This window comes from Papio anubis, chromosome 9 (genome assembly GCF_008728515.1).
Source record: "Papio anubis isolate 15944 chromosome 9, Panubis1.0, whole genome shotgun sequence".
Classification (NCBI taxonomy): domain Eukaryota; kingdom Metazoa; phylum Chordata; class Mammalia; order Primates; family Cercopithecidae; genus Papio; species Papio anubis.
The window spans coordinates 17,318,933-17,333,034 of NC_044984.1; the positions used below are offsets into that span (position 1 = coordinate 17,318,933).

The 14,102-nt window shown below is 33.1% G+C and overlaps 1 protein-coding gene across 6 annotated transcripts in view; it reads left to right on the plus strand.

The window, feature by feature from the left end:
* The window catches only part of PIK3C2G (phosphatidylinositol-4-phosphate 3-kinase catalytic subunit type 2 gamma), a 422,739-nt gene that overhangs the window by 93,445 nt on the left and 315,192 nt on the right, over positions 1-14,102 (plus strand). For all 6 annotated transcript variants that reach the window (XM_021922093.2, XM_021922095.2, XM_017945702.3 and 3 more), the window contains 3 exons: positions 2,692-2,814; positions 7,587-7,620; positions 10,912-11,107. In XM_021922093.2, the coding sequence (XP_021777785.2) occupies positions 2,692-2,814; positions 7,587-7,620; positions 10,912-11,107 (353 nt within the window). The remainder of the gene's footprint in view (positions 1-2,691; positions 2,815-7,586; positions 7,621-10,911; positions 11,108-14,102) is intronic.

The following is a 14,102-nucleotide window of genomic DNA, read 5'->3' on the forward strand; positions in this document are numbered from 1 at the left end:
TTTGCAATTGCAATATTTTGCTTCACATATTCTAGCAATCTCAGTTATGCATGAATATAATGATTATCTTCAGAATGTGAACATTAAATCAGATAAGTGGATCACATAAGAAGTAGTGCAAGACTGGAGTAATAGATTGAATAAATCAGCTACCAGCTACCTAGTGACCCAAGTCAACCCAGTATTTAGTAATGTTGATGAATTTTCACAAACTCATGTATCACACGTATTTACTTAGAACAGAGGAATGAAAAAATAAACATAGAACCTAATATGACTTTTCCGACTTTTATGATTTTCTAATTTCTATTCTATTAGTTATCTGTGCATATACAGTGTCTCATTTCTCTTATAAACTGAAAGATTGGGGTGAATGAATAAAATTAACTAGTTAAACATTAAAATTTAGCCCTCATTATCTGCCAGGCACTATATTTCATATTTTATCTAATTTAATCTTTACAGAAACTTAGTTATTATTCTCACTTCACAGAAGAGGGAGCCTAGGGACAAGAAAGTTAAATACTCTGATGATGGCCGCAGGTAGAAAGGGGCAGAACCAGGATGTAAACAAACAGATCTTGACTTCAGAGCTGACAGTAGTGTCTATGATGCTCTTCTGAATGAATACTGTATTAACAGTATATTAATAGTAAGATTGTTGTCCTTTGGTAATTTTCAAGTTATCAAGTACATTCTCAAATCTAGTATCCAAACTAAACTCCACTTTGGATAATATACATTGAAAATGTGGTGAAACTCACTTTCTAGTTATGCAGAGTATGTGTCTTTTGATTCAATTTAATAATGAACTGGATCTGGTAGCCACATCACAATATTGACTTATATTGAGTTAACGCATAGTGAAATAAATGATTTTTTCCATTTGAATGACTCATAAATTTTTCTTCTCCATGTTAATATTGGGTAAATATATTTTTTAATCCATGAAAGACTTAAAATAGATCTCAACTAAATTGCATCTTTTTACTTTTAGATCATTAATAAAATCTGTAGACAATTTTTGGAATCATCATTTTGTCTTTTATAGTATTAATTAGTTATTCTTCAGGTTTTTGTCATTGGTTTCAGGATTTGTGAAATTACATATCAGAGATACTGGCAACAAATTTAAAAGTAAGTATCATTTTTCCACAAAAGAAGCAAAGTGTTATCCCATTAATATAAAACTTGCATTGTGTCTTTGTATTGACACTTTGTTAAGAAAATGTAAGGAGAATTAAAATCTTTTTATGCTGTGAACACATATCTTTGTATGCAAATAAAAGGAAAAACTCTGTTCCATCTCTTCTTAAAATAAACTGTTGTAATTTTCCATTGGAATGATGGTGGTGCTGGTGACAAAACTGATGTTTTTTGAGAAAACACAATTGTTAATGATAAAGACAAAGAACATAAAAACCTTGTAGAGTGAAACATGATTCACACAGAATCAAAGAAAAGAGAGATTTCTCACTATAGTTAATGGCAAAACATGGAAAAGAATAAGGTCAAAACAGAGAAGGTTTTTTTAAAATAAATGCTTATTTAAGAACGTGCACATCTGGGATATAGGACGGCTAATGAAAAATTCTTAGAATGGTGACCATAAAATCGCTCTCTCTCTTAAGGCCAGCCTGTATTGTTGATTTTAGGAATTTGTCATTGCTGTAGGCATATTGGGCCATTTTTGTGTTGCTATAAAGAAATACCTGAGTATGGGTAATTTATAAAGAAAAGAGGTTGAATTGGCTCACAGTTCTGCAGACAATACAAGAAGTGTGGTGCCAGCATCGCCTTCTGGTGAGGGCCTCAGGAAGCTTTGCAATCATAGCAGAAGGTGAAGGGGATGCAGGTGTCTAACCCGGTGAGAGCTGGAGCAGAGAGAGGCGAGATGTGCTGCACAATTTTAAACAACCAGATTTTGTGAGAACTCGCTCACTATTGCAAGGACAGCACCAAGCCATTCAAGAGGGATCCACCCCCGTGACCCAATGCCTCCCACCAGACCTCACTTCCAACATTGGGGCTTATATTTCAATATGAGATTCGGAGAGGACAGACATCCAAACTGTATCAGTAGATTGTATTTGTCATCAGCGATTGTTTTGAAAATCAGTCACTTCAAGGATGTGCAATCAGATGATTATCAAACACCTCAACACCACAACTGGCTGTCCGGAGTTTGTTCTGAACCCTGTGAATCTGATTTTCTAGTAAGTTTGCCCAACTATACCCTGATTCCAAACAATAGGTGTATTTTGAGACTCTCCCGGGGTTGACCGTCATTAGTTTGTTTTCATAGTGTTTTGTGGAAACCACAGACTTTGTCTAAGGCTGAGTTTCCCTGCTTTCCCCACACTTCTTCCTCCCTCTCTCTCTCTTTTCCTCTCCTTCTTCCTTACCCTTCCTCTCCTTCTACCTCTGTCATTTTGTTTCAAGTAATGTTAAATTAGAGCTAAGTTAGTAAGTTAGTGTTAAGTCAGTTCTAATTTTGAACATTTGCTCAGTGAAAATTAAAGCCCCAGTCACAGGATAACTAGACTCTTGAGAACTTTCTTTTTATGTGAAAGCAGACAATCATATTTTATTCCACTTGCTCCTCATGGAAAAAGAAGAAGTTTGAGAATAAATTGATGTTCCCTCATTTATTTCAATAGATTGTAAGATGTGAATCTTGGTTATCTACAGGAAAACGTGGATAATATTATTGAAGAAGTTAAAAAAATATGCAGTGTTCTAGGGTGTGTGGAAACCAAACAAATTACAGACGCAGTAAATGAACTAAGTCTAATTCTTCAGAGAAAAGTGGAGGTAAGTATATTCATTTATTACACAATAGCTTTAAACCTGAGTTCAATACTTAATTAAGGAGAGTGAAAGACTTTTTACTAACAACTGTATTTCTGTGTGTATGTTTGAGTCTGTGTGATTGTGTGTGTATCTGTGTGTGTGTGTGTGTATGTGTGTGTGCTGCCAAACAGTATATTTCAATTGTTTGGGAGTATTGGCAGCTTGAGTCTATTATGCCAAATAGATTTGATTAAACTATAAGGACATTGATTACACCTTTGAAGTTTGTAACCACCTTATAACTTCAGGTGGTACTGAAATCAATCCTATAATCCTACCTAAATGAACGTAATTATATAACATTCACATGTAAGTGTTTGTATAGATTGTTAATTGTTCTCACGTATACGAGTGTATACAGGCATAAGTGTCATGTTTGTATGGATAAGCACATTTATAAAAAAGAAAAAATCCATTTTTGTGGTATCTTTTGCGAATTTTGCACTGCTTCCATGATTTCTGTGTGATTTTCTCTGGATCCCACATTGTGGTTTGGTGGGCTTAAAAAATGAACATTATGTGATTTTCTTTTGAATTCTCACAAATCTGATATAGACCTGTAAGTGATTATTTTCCAGGAAGAACATTAGGACATCTGGTTACAATAAATTCATTTATCTTATTATTAGTTTAGCAGATGATAAAGCAGAAAGATACGATGATAATAATAACGAGTATTTGCTAGTCCATTGTAATATGTAAAATAGTTTGACATATGCATTACCTCATTGAATTTAATTTTTATTTTATCTCAATTTATGCTCATAGCAATGTCATAAAGTTGGTATTTTAATGTTCATTTCACTATTAAAACTCAACGCTTACAGTGTGTGTGTACAGAGAATTAATAAGTGGCAAAATACAGATTTGAACCTAGGCCTCTATACACATTACAGTGTATGTGAAACTTTCTAAGATAGAGTGAATACATACAATCTCTATCTGCATGGTAGACAACAAGAAAGATTCTACTACTTTTGAGTATGCCAGTCTTGAAATTTTCAAAAGATTGATTTACAATGTAGATCATCATATTACTACATAGAAATAATCATGCTTACTGCTTATTGTTTCAAATAGATAAGTGGGTATGAAAATTCAGTAGTTTCTTAATGATGAGCTTTCTAGATCTTATTTAATCCAAAGTTTTGTGTGATTAGACAGTAAAAAAATGAATATAGAAATTTAAATACGTTCTTTACATGAACAATGACGATTTTGATGACTCATGGAGGTATACCACAAAAATATTTTAAAGATAAACATTGCTGAAAAGCTAAAAATGCAAAGCATTAAATAAATCAAAATTTAAGTAATGTAATCAATAAATCCAGCAATTCAATATCGAAGACAGATTTGTGTTCATTTCCCTAAATTTTTCTTAAAAAGTAAACACCTTCTTTTTTACTTTACAATTATAGAAGGAAACTGAGTAACTATGTAGTCTCCAAAACTATTTTTATATGTAGCTATTAAGACATAGGGCCTTTACAAGTAACAACAAGGTAAAACAATCTGATTTGATCACATGTAATATAATCATATTTTTCTATTCTGCATCAGAGTAAAAAAAATATACTGGAGCAAGGGCGTTCAATCTTTTGGCTTCCCTGGGCCACATTGCAAAAATTGTCTTGGGCCACACATAAAATACACTAACACTAACAATAGCTGATAGGCTTAAAAAAAAAAACCTCATAATGTTTTAAGGAAGTTTACATATTTGTGATATTTGTGTTGGGCTACATTCAATGTCATCCTGGGCTGCATGTGGCCCACAGGCCGTGGGTTGGACAAGCTTGTACTAGCGTCTTAAAAAGGATTTCACCAGCATGTTTCGAAAATAACTATTTTGATGAACTTAAAAACTTGGGAATTACATGATGCTGAAAAGGGGCTTTCTAATTGGTGATGTTATGTCAGTATAACAAGGTAGTGAGAATTAACTTTGAACAGGCAGGTATTTCTCTTAAATTGTCACATTTTAGAAACATTACAAGCTCCCAAAGCTGATAAAATACATGAGATAAGATAATGCAAATATGAATTGGATATAAGATCTACCAGTTTCTATATAAACATCCTGTGGAAAATTAATTCACTTTTTGGAGTTTTAATTTTCCTCATGTTTAAAACAGAAAAATAAATCAGAATTTGCAGGGTTCTTCTAAGTATGGGAAATAATGTTAATAAAGGGCCCTGATGACAGTGTAGCTTAAATGAGATCGTTGTTGTTACTGGAGGTATTAAGGATGGTGCTGGTGCTAGTTCTGGAGAATCTTTCCCACAAGGCTTATACGAAGGCTTTAATTCACACAAGCACCAGGAAGGTTGGCCCCTGTCATCTCATGGCCATCGATTACAGCCAGCCTCCTGACAAATATGAACCATTGCCAGAGGAAGAGACCAGATGTGTGGATGTGGACACGTCTTCCCATCTGTTAAGACTATTTGATTATTCTTCTACTTTTATGTCCAGCTCTTGGTGAATTGGTGGACAAACAACTGATCAAACAATGAGGAAAATATAGTCTTAGGATGAAGCATTTCGAATGATGTTAAAGTATTGCTGGTTATAAAAAGTTTTATCTTCAGAACACTCATTTTCTGAAACTCCCTAAAAGACCAAAAATGACAATTTTTCAGAAATATCAAACTTAATATTTGAAATTAAAAGAATTATTCACAAAGGATTGGGTATTTCGTAGGAAAGCCATAAACAATTATAATACTCAAAAAAAAAAACTCACCTTCATATTTCACTTTCCTTATGTACTAGTAGAAACACAAAATTTTGTGTGATTTTTCTTTGAAACTTTTAAACTTGTAATATCTAAATATTTATCCTATATTTTGATAAGACTACAATGATTTTCATGCAGAGAAATTAAGAAAGGAGTTAACAATCAGGAGTTTTATTTAATATATGTCAATAGATAAAATAGCTCAATATTCTTAAAAACTGGATCCTACTTATTTTGAGCAGACTGTTGAAAGCTCATTTATTCTGCATCAGTTGCATTCATACTTTTGTTCATCTCTTTTTCCATCCCATTTTAATCGTGAGCCCACCTATATAAGAATCTTGGCACACATATTAAGTACATTTTACAGAATTTGTGCAGTAACCAGCTACAGTTAACAATGCCAAAGCAGTCTATCCACCCACCATGAAGTTAAGACTGAAGAAATGACAAATACAGGCCTTCTGCCAACAAACTGAAATTTGAGAAGCTTTTCTTTTTCTTGGCTACATTTTTGGTCAACATACAAAGGACTATTTCCTGCCATACAGGGAAGTCATTAGGAGTTTATTAAATGTAAGCTTTGGGAAGATGAAGAATTATATGACAAACATACTTGTACTCTATTTTATTCTCTGACCCAGCACTGGAAACAATTTGCATCCTTCAAATTATATTCCAGAACTCACATAATTTAATTTCCATTAAATGCTTACATAATAGGCGAACCACAAAGTGAAAATATGGTCTTTCATATCATAGTGTAGGTGGATGTCATGGTGATTTTCTAATACAAGTCTATATTTCTGAATAAATTGAATTCTAGTTAAATCAGGCTAACATTTTTAATAATCTCACCTGCATGGATAGGGTGGAAATCTCATATGTAGTTGTTAAGACTAGCAACTGATACTATACTCCGATTAAATATTTTACCTAATAGAAGTGCTTCTGAAAAGGTTCATGCGAATGATGCTTCTAATTAAAAAGTTACATATAAATGTAATGACATTTTAAACATGATCGAAATGCTCTCTCTCTAAAAGAATACTGTAACAAATTTTTTGTTATGGAAAAACAATTATTCTCTAATTTATTTGTTTGAGAAATCTGGTTTTTAACTAATTGTATTTCCTTAAATGCAAGACTTGAAATTTTATATTTTTATTTTTACTTTTTTTTAAATTTTGAGTTTATAAATTTAAAACATTTTAATGGCAATTAAAATGGATCTTATTAACAATTGTATTTCCTTTTGGGCTGAAACCATTTTTTAGGATGTTTATAAATCACCTTATGCAGTTTTCATGATAGTTCAGTTACAACCAGCAAATCCTAAGCCACCAAAGTAATTCTAGGTTTCTAACAAGGATAAAAATAAGTAAATAAGGAAAAGCACCACACTAATGGATATGAACCTAAAGAATAATGAAAATGGAAACAAAAAAATAGGATTTCAGATTGTATTTTTTATTTAAGATATGATTCAATATATTTTATTTTTTCAAGTGTTTGACTATCAGAGTTTTAAAAATTTCCTAAAAAGGAAAAAAGAAAGAAAACTATTTAGTGAATCTATACTGATTTTGTCCACATCAATTCAGTCTTCTTTTAGGTGCTATCCAAAGCTTGCTGAATAACTGCTAGGAATAAGAACTGGACACGGCATACAGAGAGAATTAGACATGCACTTTTCTCAAAAGATTAGTCACTGTTATATAAAGGGGATTGAGCTTAGACAATCTATCGTGGTAATTTCTCCTTTAAAAAATTACCTACATTGCTTATTACAATATTTAGAAAGTTTTTATTTCATCATACAATTTAAATTTATTCTGTTTAATAAGCAAATTGATATATGATGCCAAGAAATATTTTGTTGTTTTATCATGACAAAGAAATTATAATGTTTAGATTTTGGACGTTACCTTTTGATTATTTTGTGAATTTGTTGTGTGAATAACAAGCATAATTTTACATTTCTTTCAGAATTTTTATCAAAGTTCAGAGACTTCAGCAAAAGGTAAAACATACATGTACTCAAGCATTTTGAAATAAATAAAAGAAAAAAATAAGTTATGGAATCCAAAATAATTTTTTTATCCAAATACTGTGGTAACACACAACACACACACACACGCACGCACACACACACACACAGCCTTATGAGGAGAAAGATGCTTTTCTAAAATCCTTTTTATTAATGGAAGTGTTTATTCTGCAAGGGAATAAAAATCCACACTCTGTAAACTTTTAGCCTGATATTTTTAAAATAATGAGAAAAGTCTACAAAAAGATCTATAAATATTAAAATGCTGAAAATATCTTATAACCATTCCAAGACATTGAGAATTTTACCATTTACCTAATTATATTTTGATGTAAGAAAAATTAGAAAAGTGGTAGATGTCTGTCTGCAAGGTCACCCACTTCAAATTCAAATTCCAGCTGTATATGAAAGACCAAGCTAATATAACAGGTAGGAGGATTTGGTTCTGGAATAATTAGTGTTTACAGAGGCCCTGAGTCTATAAAATTACAAGCCACGGGAGGACTTTGCCTCTATAGAAAACAGGAGGTGTGAGATTGCGTGGGATAGAGCAGAGTCTGACTTTTGGAATCAGGCAGAACTGGTTTTGAATTTCAACTCTCCCAACTCAAATCTCAACTGGTTTTGAATCAAAGATTCTACTTTCAGAGTCTGTGATTCTAGATTAAACTCTTTGATCTTGTTATCCTAATAGGCATAAACAATATAATAGGATTTAATGTGCAGGGTCTGGTCAGGATCATTCTTTGTTGTAGATAGTATTTGGCACAGGAATACTCTGAGTATCTGCAAGAAAACTGTCTGCCCCTCACATGTTCAACTAACACACTTGGATTCAGAAAAATCCACTGGAAAGCAAATGAAAACCTCACCTGTCCTCCACACCCTTAACTGTTTCAGTAGTCATGTACAAAAGTATATCCTCTCAACTCTAATTCCTACCACTCAAAAGAAGACATACAATTATGTTTGAGGAACTCCCCCATCTCACATCAAAAAGGAAAATAGGGTGGCAGAGGGTATAAAGAAACTTGTGCAAGTACAAAAACCCCCCTATTCTAGGTGTTCATAAAACTCTAGAACACAATAGAGGGAAGGAAGGAATGGACACTCCCTGACAGTATTACTAGCAGAATCTAAGTGGTCGAACATGAAGTGATCAAGCTGGAGGTGTGTGTGTATGAAACTGATTCTCCTTTTCTATCAGGAATGTTGTAATGAGGTCTCCTCCCCCATATTCCTCTGGGGACTAGAATATGAGATCCCACAAAACTGTACAGAAATGTTCCTGGAGACTTATATCCTATAATAAATCATGACAGATTTTAATTGAGTCTAAATTGCACATAGATTGTCCTTGCCTCTTTATTTCATGGCACTGTAACTCTTTTCCAGAGTAAAATTAGGTGCAATAAACTCTTTTCTCACCATATTTCACTACCAAGCCCTGTGTCTTGGGTGCTTAATACGATTTCATGATGTTATTTGAAATGTAGTCTTCATCCAGAGTTCAGGAAGTAAAACATAATGCATAAGCATACATCTCTATGCAAACTTAAAGTAGCAAATTATATCCAAGAACCATGTTTCTGCACAAAAAGCAAAAAGTAGAGTTTGAGTAATTAACCAAATGACTAAGTTTCCCCCAAAATATATGCTAGTGCTTAAATTAATAAATTTATGATTTGTTTTAGATGTGTGTTCATTTGCACAATGTTGGGAATTCTTGAAAAGAAGTTTATGCTTTCTGCTTCAGGGTACCAAGAATACAATTTGGAGACAGAGAAACAAGATGTTTCTATACATTTATAATTCTCTGCCTTCTGCTGTTCAGGAGAATCTCTGTTCATTGGCCTCCAGAGTTTGATGTGGCCTCTTTTAAGACTATTTTTACACCGCTTTACTCTTCTGCTTCATTAATTGCTACTGCTGACTTCTCAGAGAATTTTAATTACAGGTTTTCTTTTTCCTCTGCTTGTCCCCCCAGGCGGTTTCAACAGAGGGCACAATTTAAGAAATATAACAAATAAGGAAAGTTAATCTACCTTATATATTTTGTACAAATTTATGAATAACTAAGTGAAAAACAGCATGTGTTAAACAATAACAAAAATATTTAATTATCGACAGAGCTACTGAGGCACAGATAGGATGTGGGAAGAAGCTCCATGTCAAGCTGGCCACTTTCCTGAAGTATCCAACTGCCTGTGTGCTGGAATACTGTAGATTATCAAAGGAAATATCTAGCTCTGTGCTATTTTCGTTTCCAAACAATTAGAAACAAAAGGCAATTCATGTTTTTTTAACTTATAAATTGTATATTTCTGGAATTTTCACTTAATTTTTTTTAACTTAAGTTTACTTTGGGTAACAAACTGTGGAAAGCAAAAGTACTGTTAAGACTGAACTACTGTATAGGGAATTGCATGTTTTAAAAACAACTTATAAATAATTGCGTGTGTTTGAATAAACAACTTTATTGACTAACAGCACATGGATTCATATCACAGCAGATTAAAAAAAAAGCAAAACACAATTTTTGATGATGTGCTTACTTGTTCTCAATATCTACTTAGCTGCCAGAGAAAAACTGTTAGCCCCTATACCTAGTAATTTTTCTTCTTTCATGACAAATCACTTTTAGGAATAACCAGTGACTCCTTTTAAATAGCTAATGGCAAAACTCAAGAAAGGCTTTGATTTTGAAGAGAGACAGTAAACATCATAAATCTTTCATTTCAAGCTGGTTTTAAATCCTAGCCATGTACTATTTTCATTCTGTTTTTATATCAGCGCATTGCATATGATTAGTGTTCAGTTAATGGTAAACATGATAGCATCATCAAATTTATTATGATTAATTCTTTAGATAGAATTTGTTTGATGTACTTATAAGTCATGTAGAAAAAATATTCCTTGTCTGAAAATTAACTTTAAACAATCACAAATCTGAAAAAAACATTGCAAATTACAGTTGATCAGAATGTCAAATTAGCAATTTTTAAAATTCCAAATTGTGATGAAAAGGCCATGTTTCGAAGATTTCTGCAGCTGAAGATCAGAAAGCTTATTGATAAATAATCTACTAGCAACTAAGCCAGGTTGCATTCAGAGGTACAGATAGTTAATTGTCTTTAGTTGGTAAAGGGTCACTTTAATTAAATTTATTTAAATTGTATTATAAGAAATTTCAAAGCTGTAATTGATGGTCTATGATAAATATGGCCCTTGTTAGTGACTTGATCTCTACCTCTTCCTTTCTAGGCTTGATAGAGAAGGTAACAACTGAACTATCCACATCCATCTACCAGCTCATCAATGTCTATTGTAACAGCTTTTATGCAGATTTTCAGCCTGTAAATGTACCCAGATGCGTTTCCTATCTAAATCCCGGGCTTCCTTCCCACCTCGGCTTCACAGTGTATGCCGCACACAACATTCCAGAATCCTGGGTGCACAGGTGAGTGGTGGTGAGTTTTTCACCAAAGGGTTCATTTTCACATAGCTTCTAAGTAGAATGCAATTTGTCATGTTCTTACATGCAGAAGCAAAAATGTCATAAAATTTTGCAATTAATCAGCATAGGTTTATCCATATTCTTAAAATCACATTTTACATGTTTAGATTCAAAATAAATATTTAATTTTCTTTCTTCTTCCATTTTCCATATTTAAACAATTGCCATTACCAATATATCACTGTGGAACTAGCAAATACTCATTCTATTTAGTGGCTGCTCTAAAATTTTCTTTTTCATGTTTGGGTTTAAATGGCTAATGCCAGTTAAGAAAACATAGTAAGACAAAAACACGTACACATACAGAGAGATGGAGAGTCTTCAAAAATAGAAAAAAAAATCATTCTGATCCTCACCAGGTTTCAGTGGTATTTTGCAAGAACTGTACCTTGATAAAATGAGAATTAGCCAAGAATTATTTGCGTTTCAATAGAAGTGAATGACAATTATGCATGGAATATCACCAGATTTTAAGTTGACTCTACTATGTAGTATTTTCTTCAATAACATAATTACAGTAATATAGAGATAATTAATTAAAGTTGATAAGATAGTAATTTGGTAATGGAGTTATTATACTTACTGCATTTAGCATCTCAAGGAAAAACTGAAATAAATAATTTCAGTAAAGATTCCATTTTTGGCCAGAAACAGTGGTTCATGCCTGTAATCCTACCACTTTGGGAGGCCAAGGCAGGCGAATCACTTGAGGTCAGAAGTTCAAAACCAGACTGGACAACATGGTGAAACCCTGTCTGTACTAAAAATACAAAAAATTAGTGGGGCATGGTGGCACACACCTGTAATCCCAGCTACTCTGGAGGCTGAGGCAGTAGAATCACTTGAAACCAGGAAGCAGAGGTTGCAGTGTGCAGTGAGCCGAGATAGTGCCACTGCACTCCAGCCTGGGGGACAGAGTGAGACTCCATCTCAAAAAAAAAAAAAGCAAAAGAAGATTCAATTTTTATCTTGATCTGTATTTTTTAAAAATAAACTTTATAAATCTTCATAGAGTAAATTAAAGAGGAAATTTTACCTGTGTATACAAAAAAACACTATCTACACACATATTTGGAATCCATGAAGTAATATTTCTATTCTTTTTCCTTTTTTAATTTTATGAAAATTTTTAAAGGGCTGATGTATAGTAAAATAAATTATTACTCTAATTAATGTTTTCTTTTAATTTTCTAACCATCAACAAATACTCCTTTGTTTGAATTCCCATGGAAAATTTCTATAGCCAGATAAATACAGATAAAGCTATATGTATAGGGCTTGCATTTATATATGTGTGTCTATATGTAGATAGACAAGGATAAATATATATATAAATATATACATAGGTGTGTAAATGCAAAATGTAAAATATATACATATGTGTGTAAATATACATACGTGCACAAATGTAAAATGAATATGAATATAAAAAAGTATACATTTATGCATATGTGTGTGTTTGTGTATGAATGATCTAACTAGCTCTCCTTTTTCTGTCTCTACATAGTACCTATGTGCGGGTAAAAATAGAACACTTTTTAATATTGTTATATGCAGGTAGATGTGTACATATGTACATATAATTATAAATATAAAATAATGCTTTTCTGCAAATGTTCCTATAATCAGTAAGTAACTTAGGGCTCTGATGAAGGAAACAAAATCATCCCAGCCATTCATTACTGGAACAAACTATAAAGGGCTGGACACAGGGGAAAATATGAAGCTATTCCCCTCTTAAGGAATCCGTGGACCAGTCAAAATTCTTTGGGAAGAGGCTCCAGTACGATGTCTTATCTCATGACAAATTACATCTTTATGGTAGATTTTCTTAGGGACCTAGTATATAAGTTATCTATTAATACATAACAAATTACCCCAAAACTTAGCAGTTTAGCACAACAAACTTTGATGAGTTCACATTCTGAGGCTCAAGAATCTGGGAAGCAGTTTTGCTGGGTGGATCTGGCTTAAGGTTTCCCATGAGTTGCAGTCACACTGTTGACTGAGACCACAGTCATCTCAAGATCATTGGGGCTGAAGAATCTACTTCTAAGGTGGTATTGATGTGGTTAGTGGAAGACCTCAGTTCCCCATGGTGTATAGGTGTGGGACCCTCAATTCCTTGCTATTCAGTTTTCAACAAATGTCCTCAGGCCATAGAGTTGGCTTCTCCCAGAGCAGATGATCCAAGGAATAAGAGAGAGTCCATGAGCAAGGGAACTCTAGAGACAGAAGGGACAATCTTTATAATCTAATATTGGAAGTGGTATACCACTACTTCTGCCATATTGTACCCTGTGGGAAAGCGTGATACAAGGGTTCACATACCAGGAGGCAGAATCACTGGGGGCTTTCTTGGAGGCAAGACACCTGGGAAGAAACTAGGCCAGAGGTATCCAAAAGCGTACGCACTGATAAACTGAGGGGGTAAAATAACAAAGTGATAGCTTTCTAGATGGCTTTAGTCAAAATGACCATAATTAATGTCAGCAACTGAAACTAATTTGTTAAAGTACAAACTTAAGGTACAAGACTCTACAATAAAAAATAGTGAAACATTCACCATCAAATCTGAGTATTTGAAACTGATTATCATCTACTCCACAGATGCCTTCAGGGAACACCCCACTCAAGCTATCAAAGACAAATGAGAATGTATCTTACTTAGAATAATTTGATTAAACAAATTCTTTCCTTGATTCATTACACTGATTAAGAACTCATTCATATTTATTCTGAATTTCTCATTATAGAGAATAGAAATTTAATTACTTAACTTTATCCTCTCTACAGATCGAAAGTGCCTTTATCTCACTCAAAGATGAGATAAATTTATTGTTTTGTGTATATATTTCATGATGCTCATTATCTTAATAATAGCATATTATTAGTTCTCCCCCAAATCACCTTTTACAATGTCCGTGTGACCATGCAC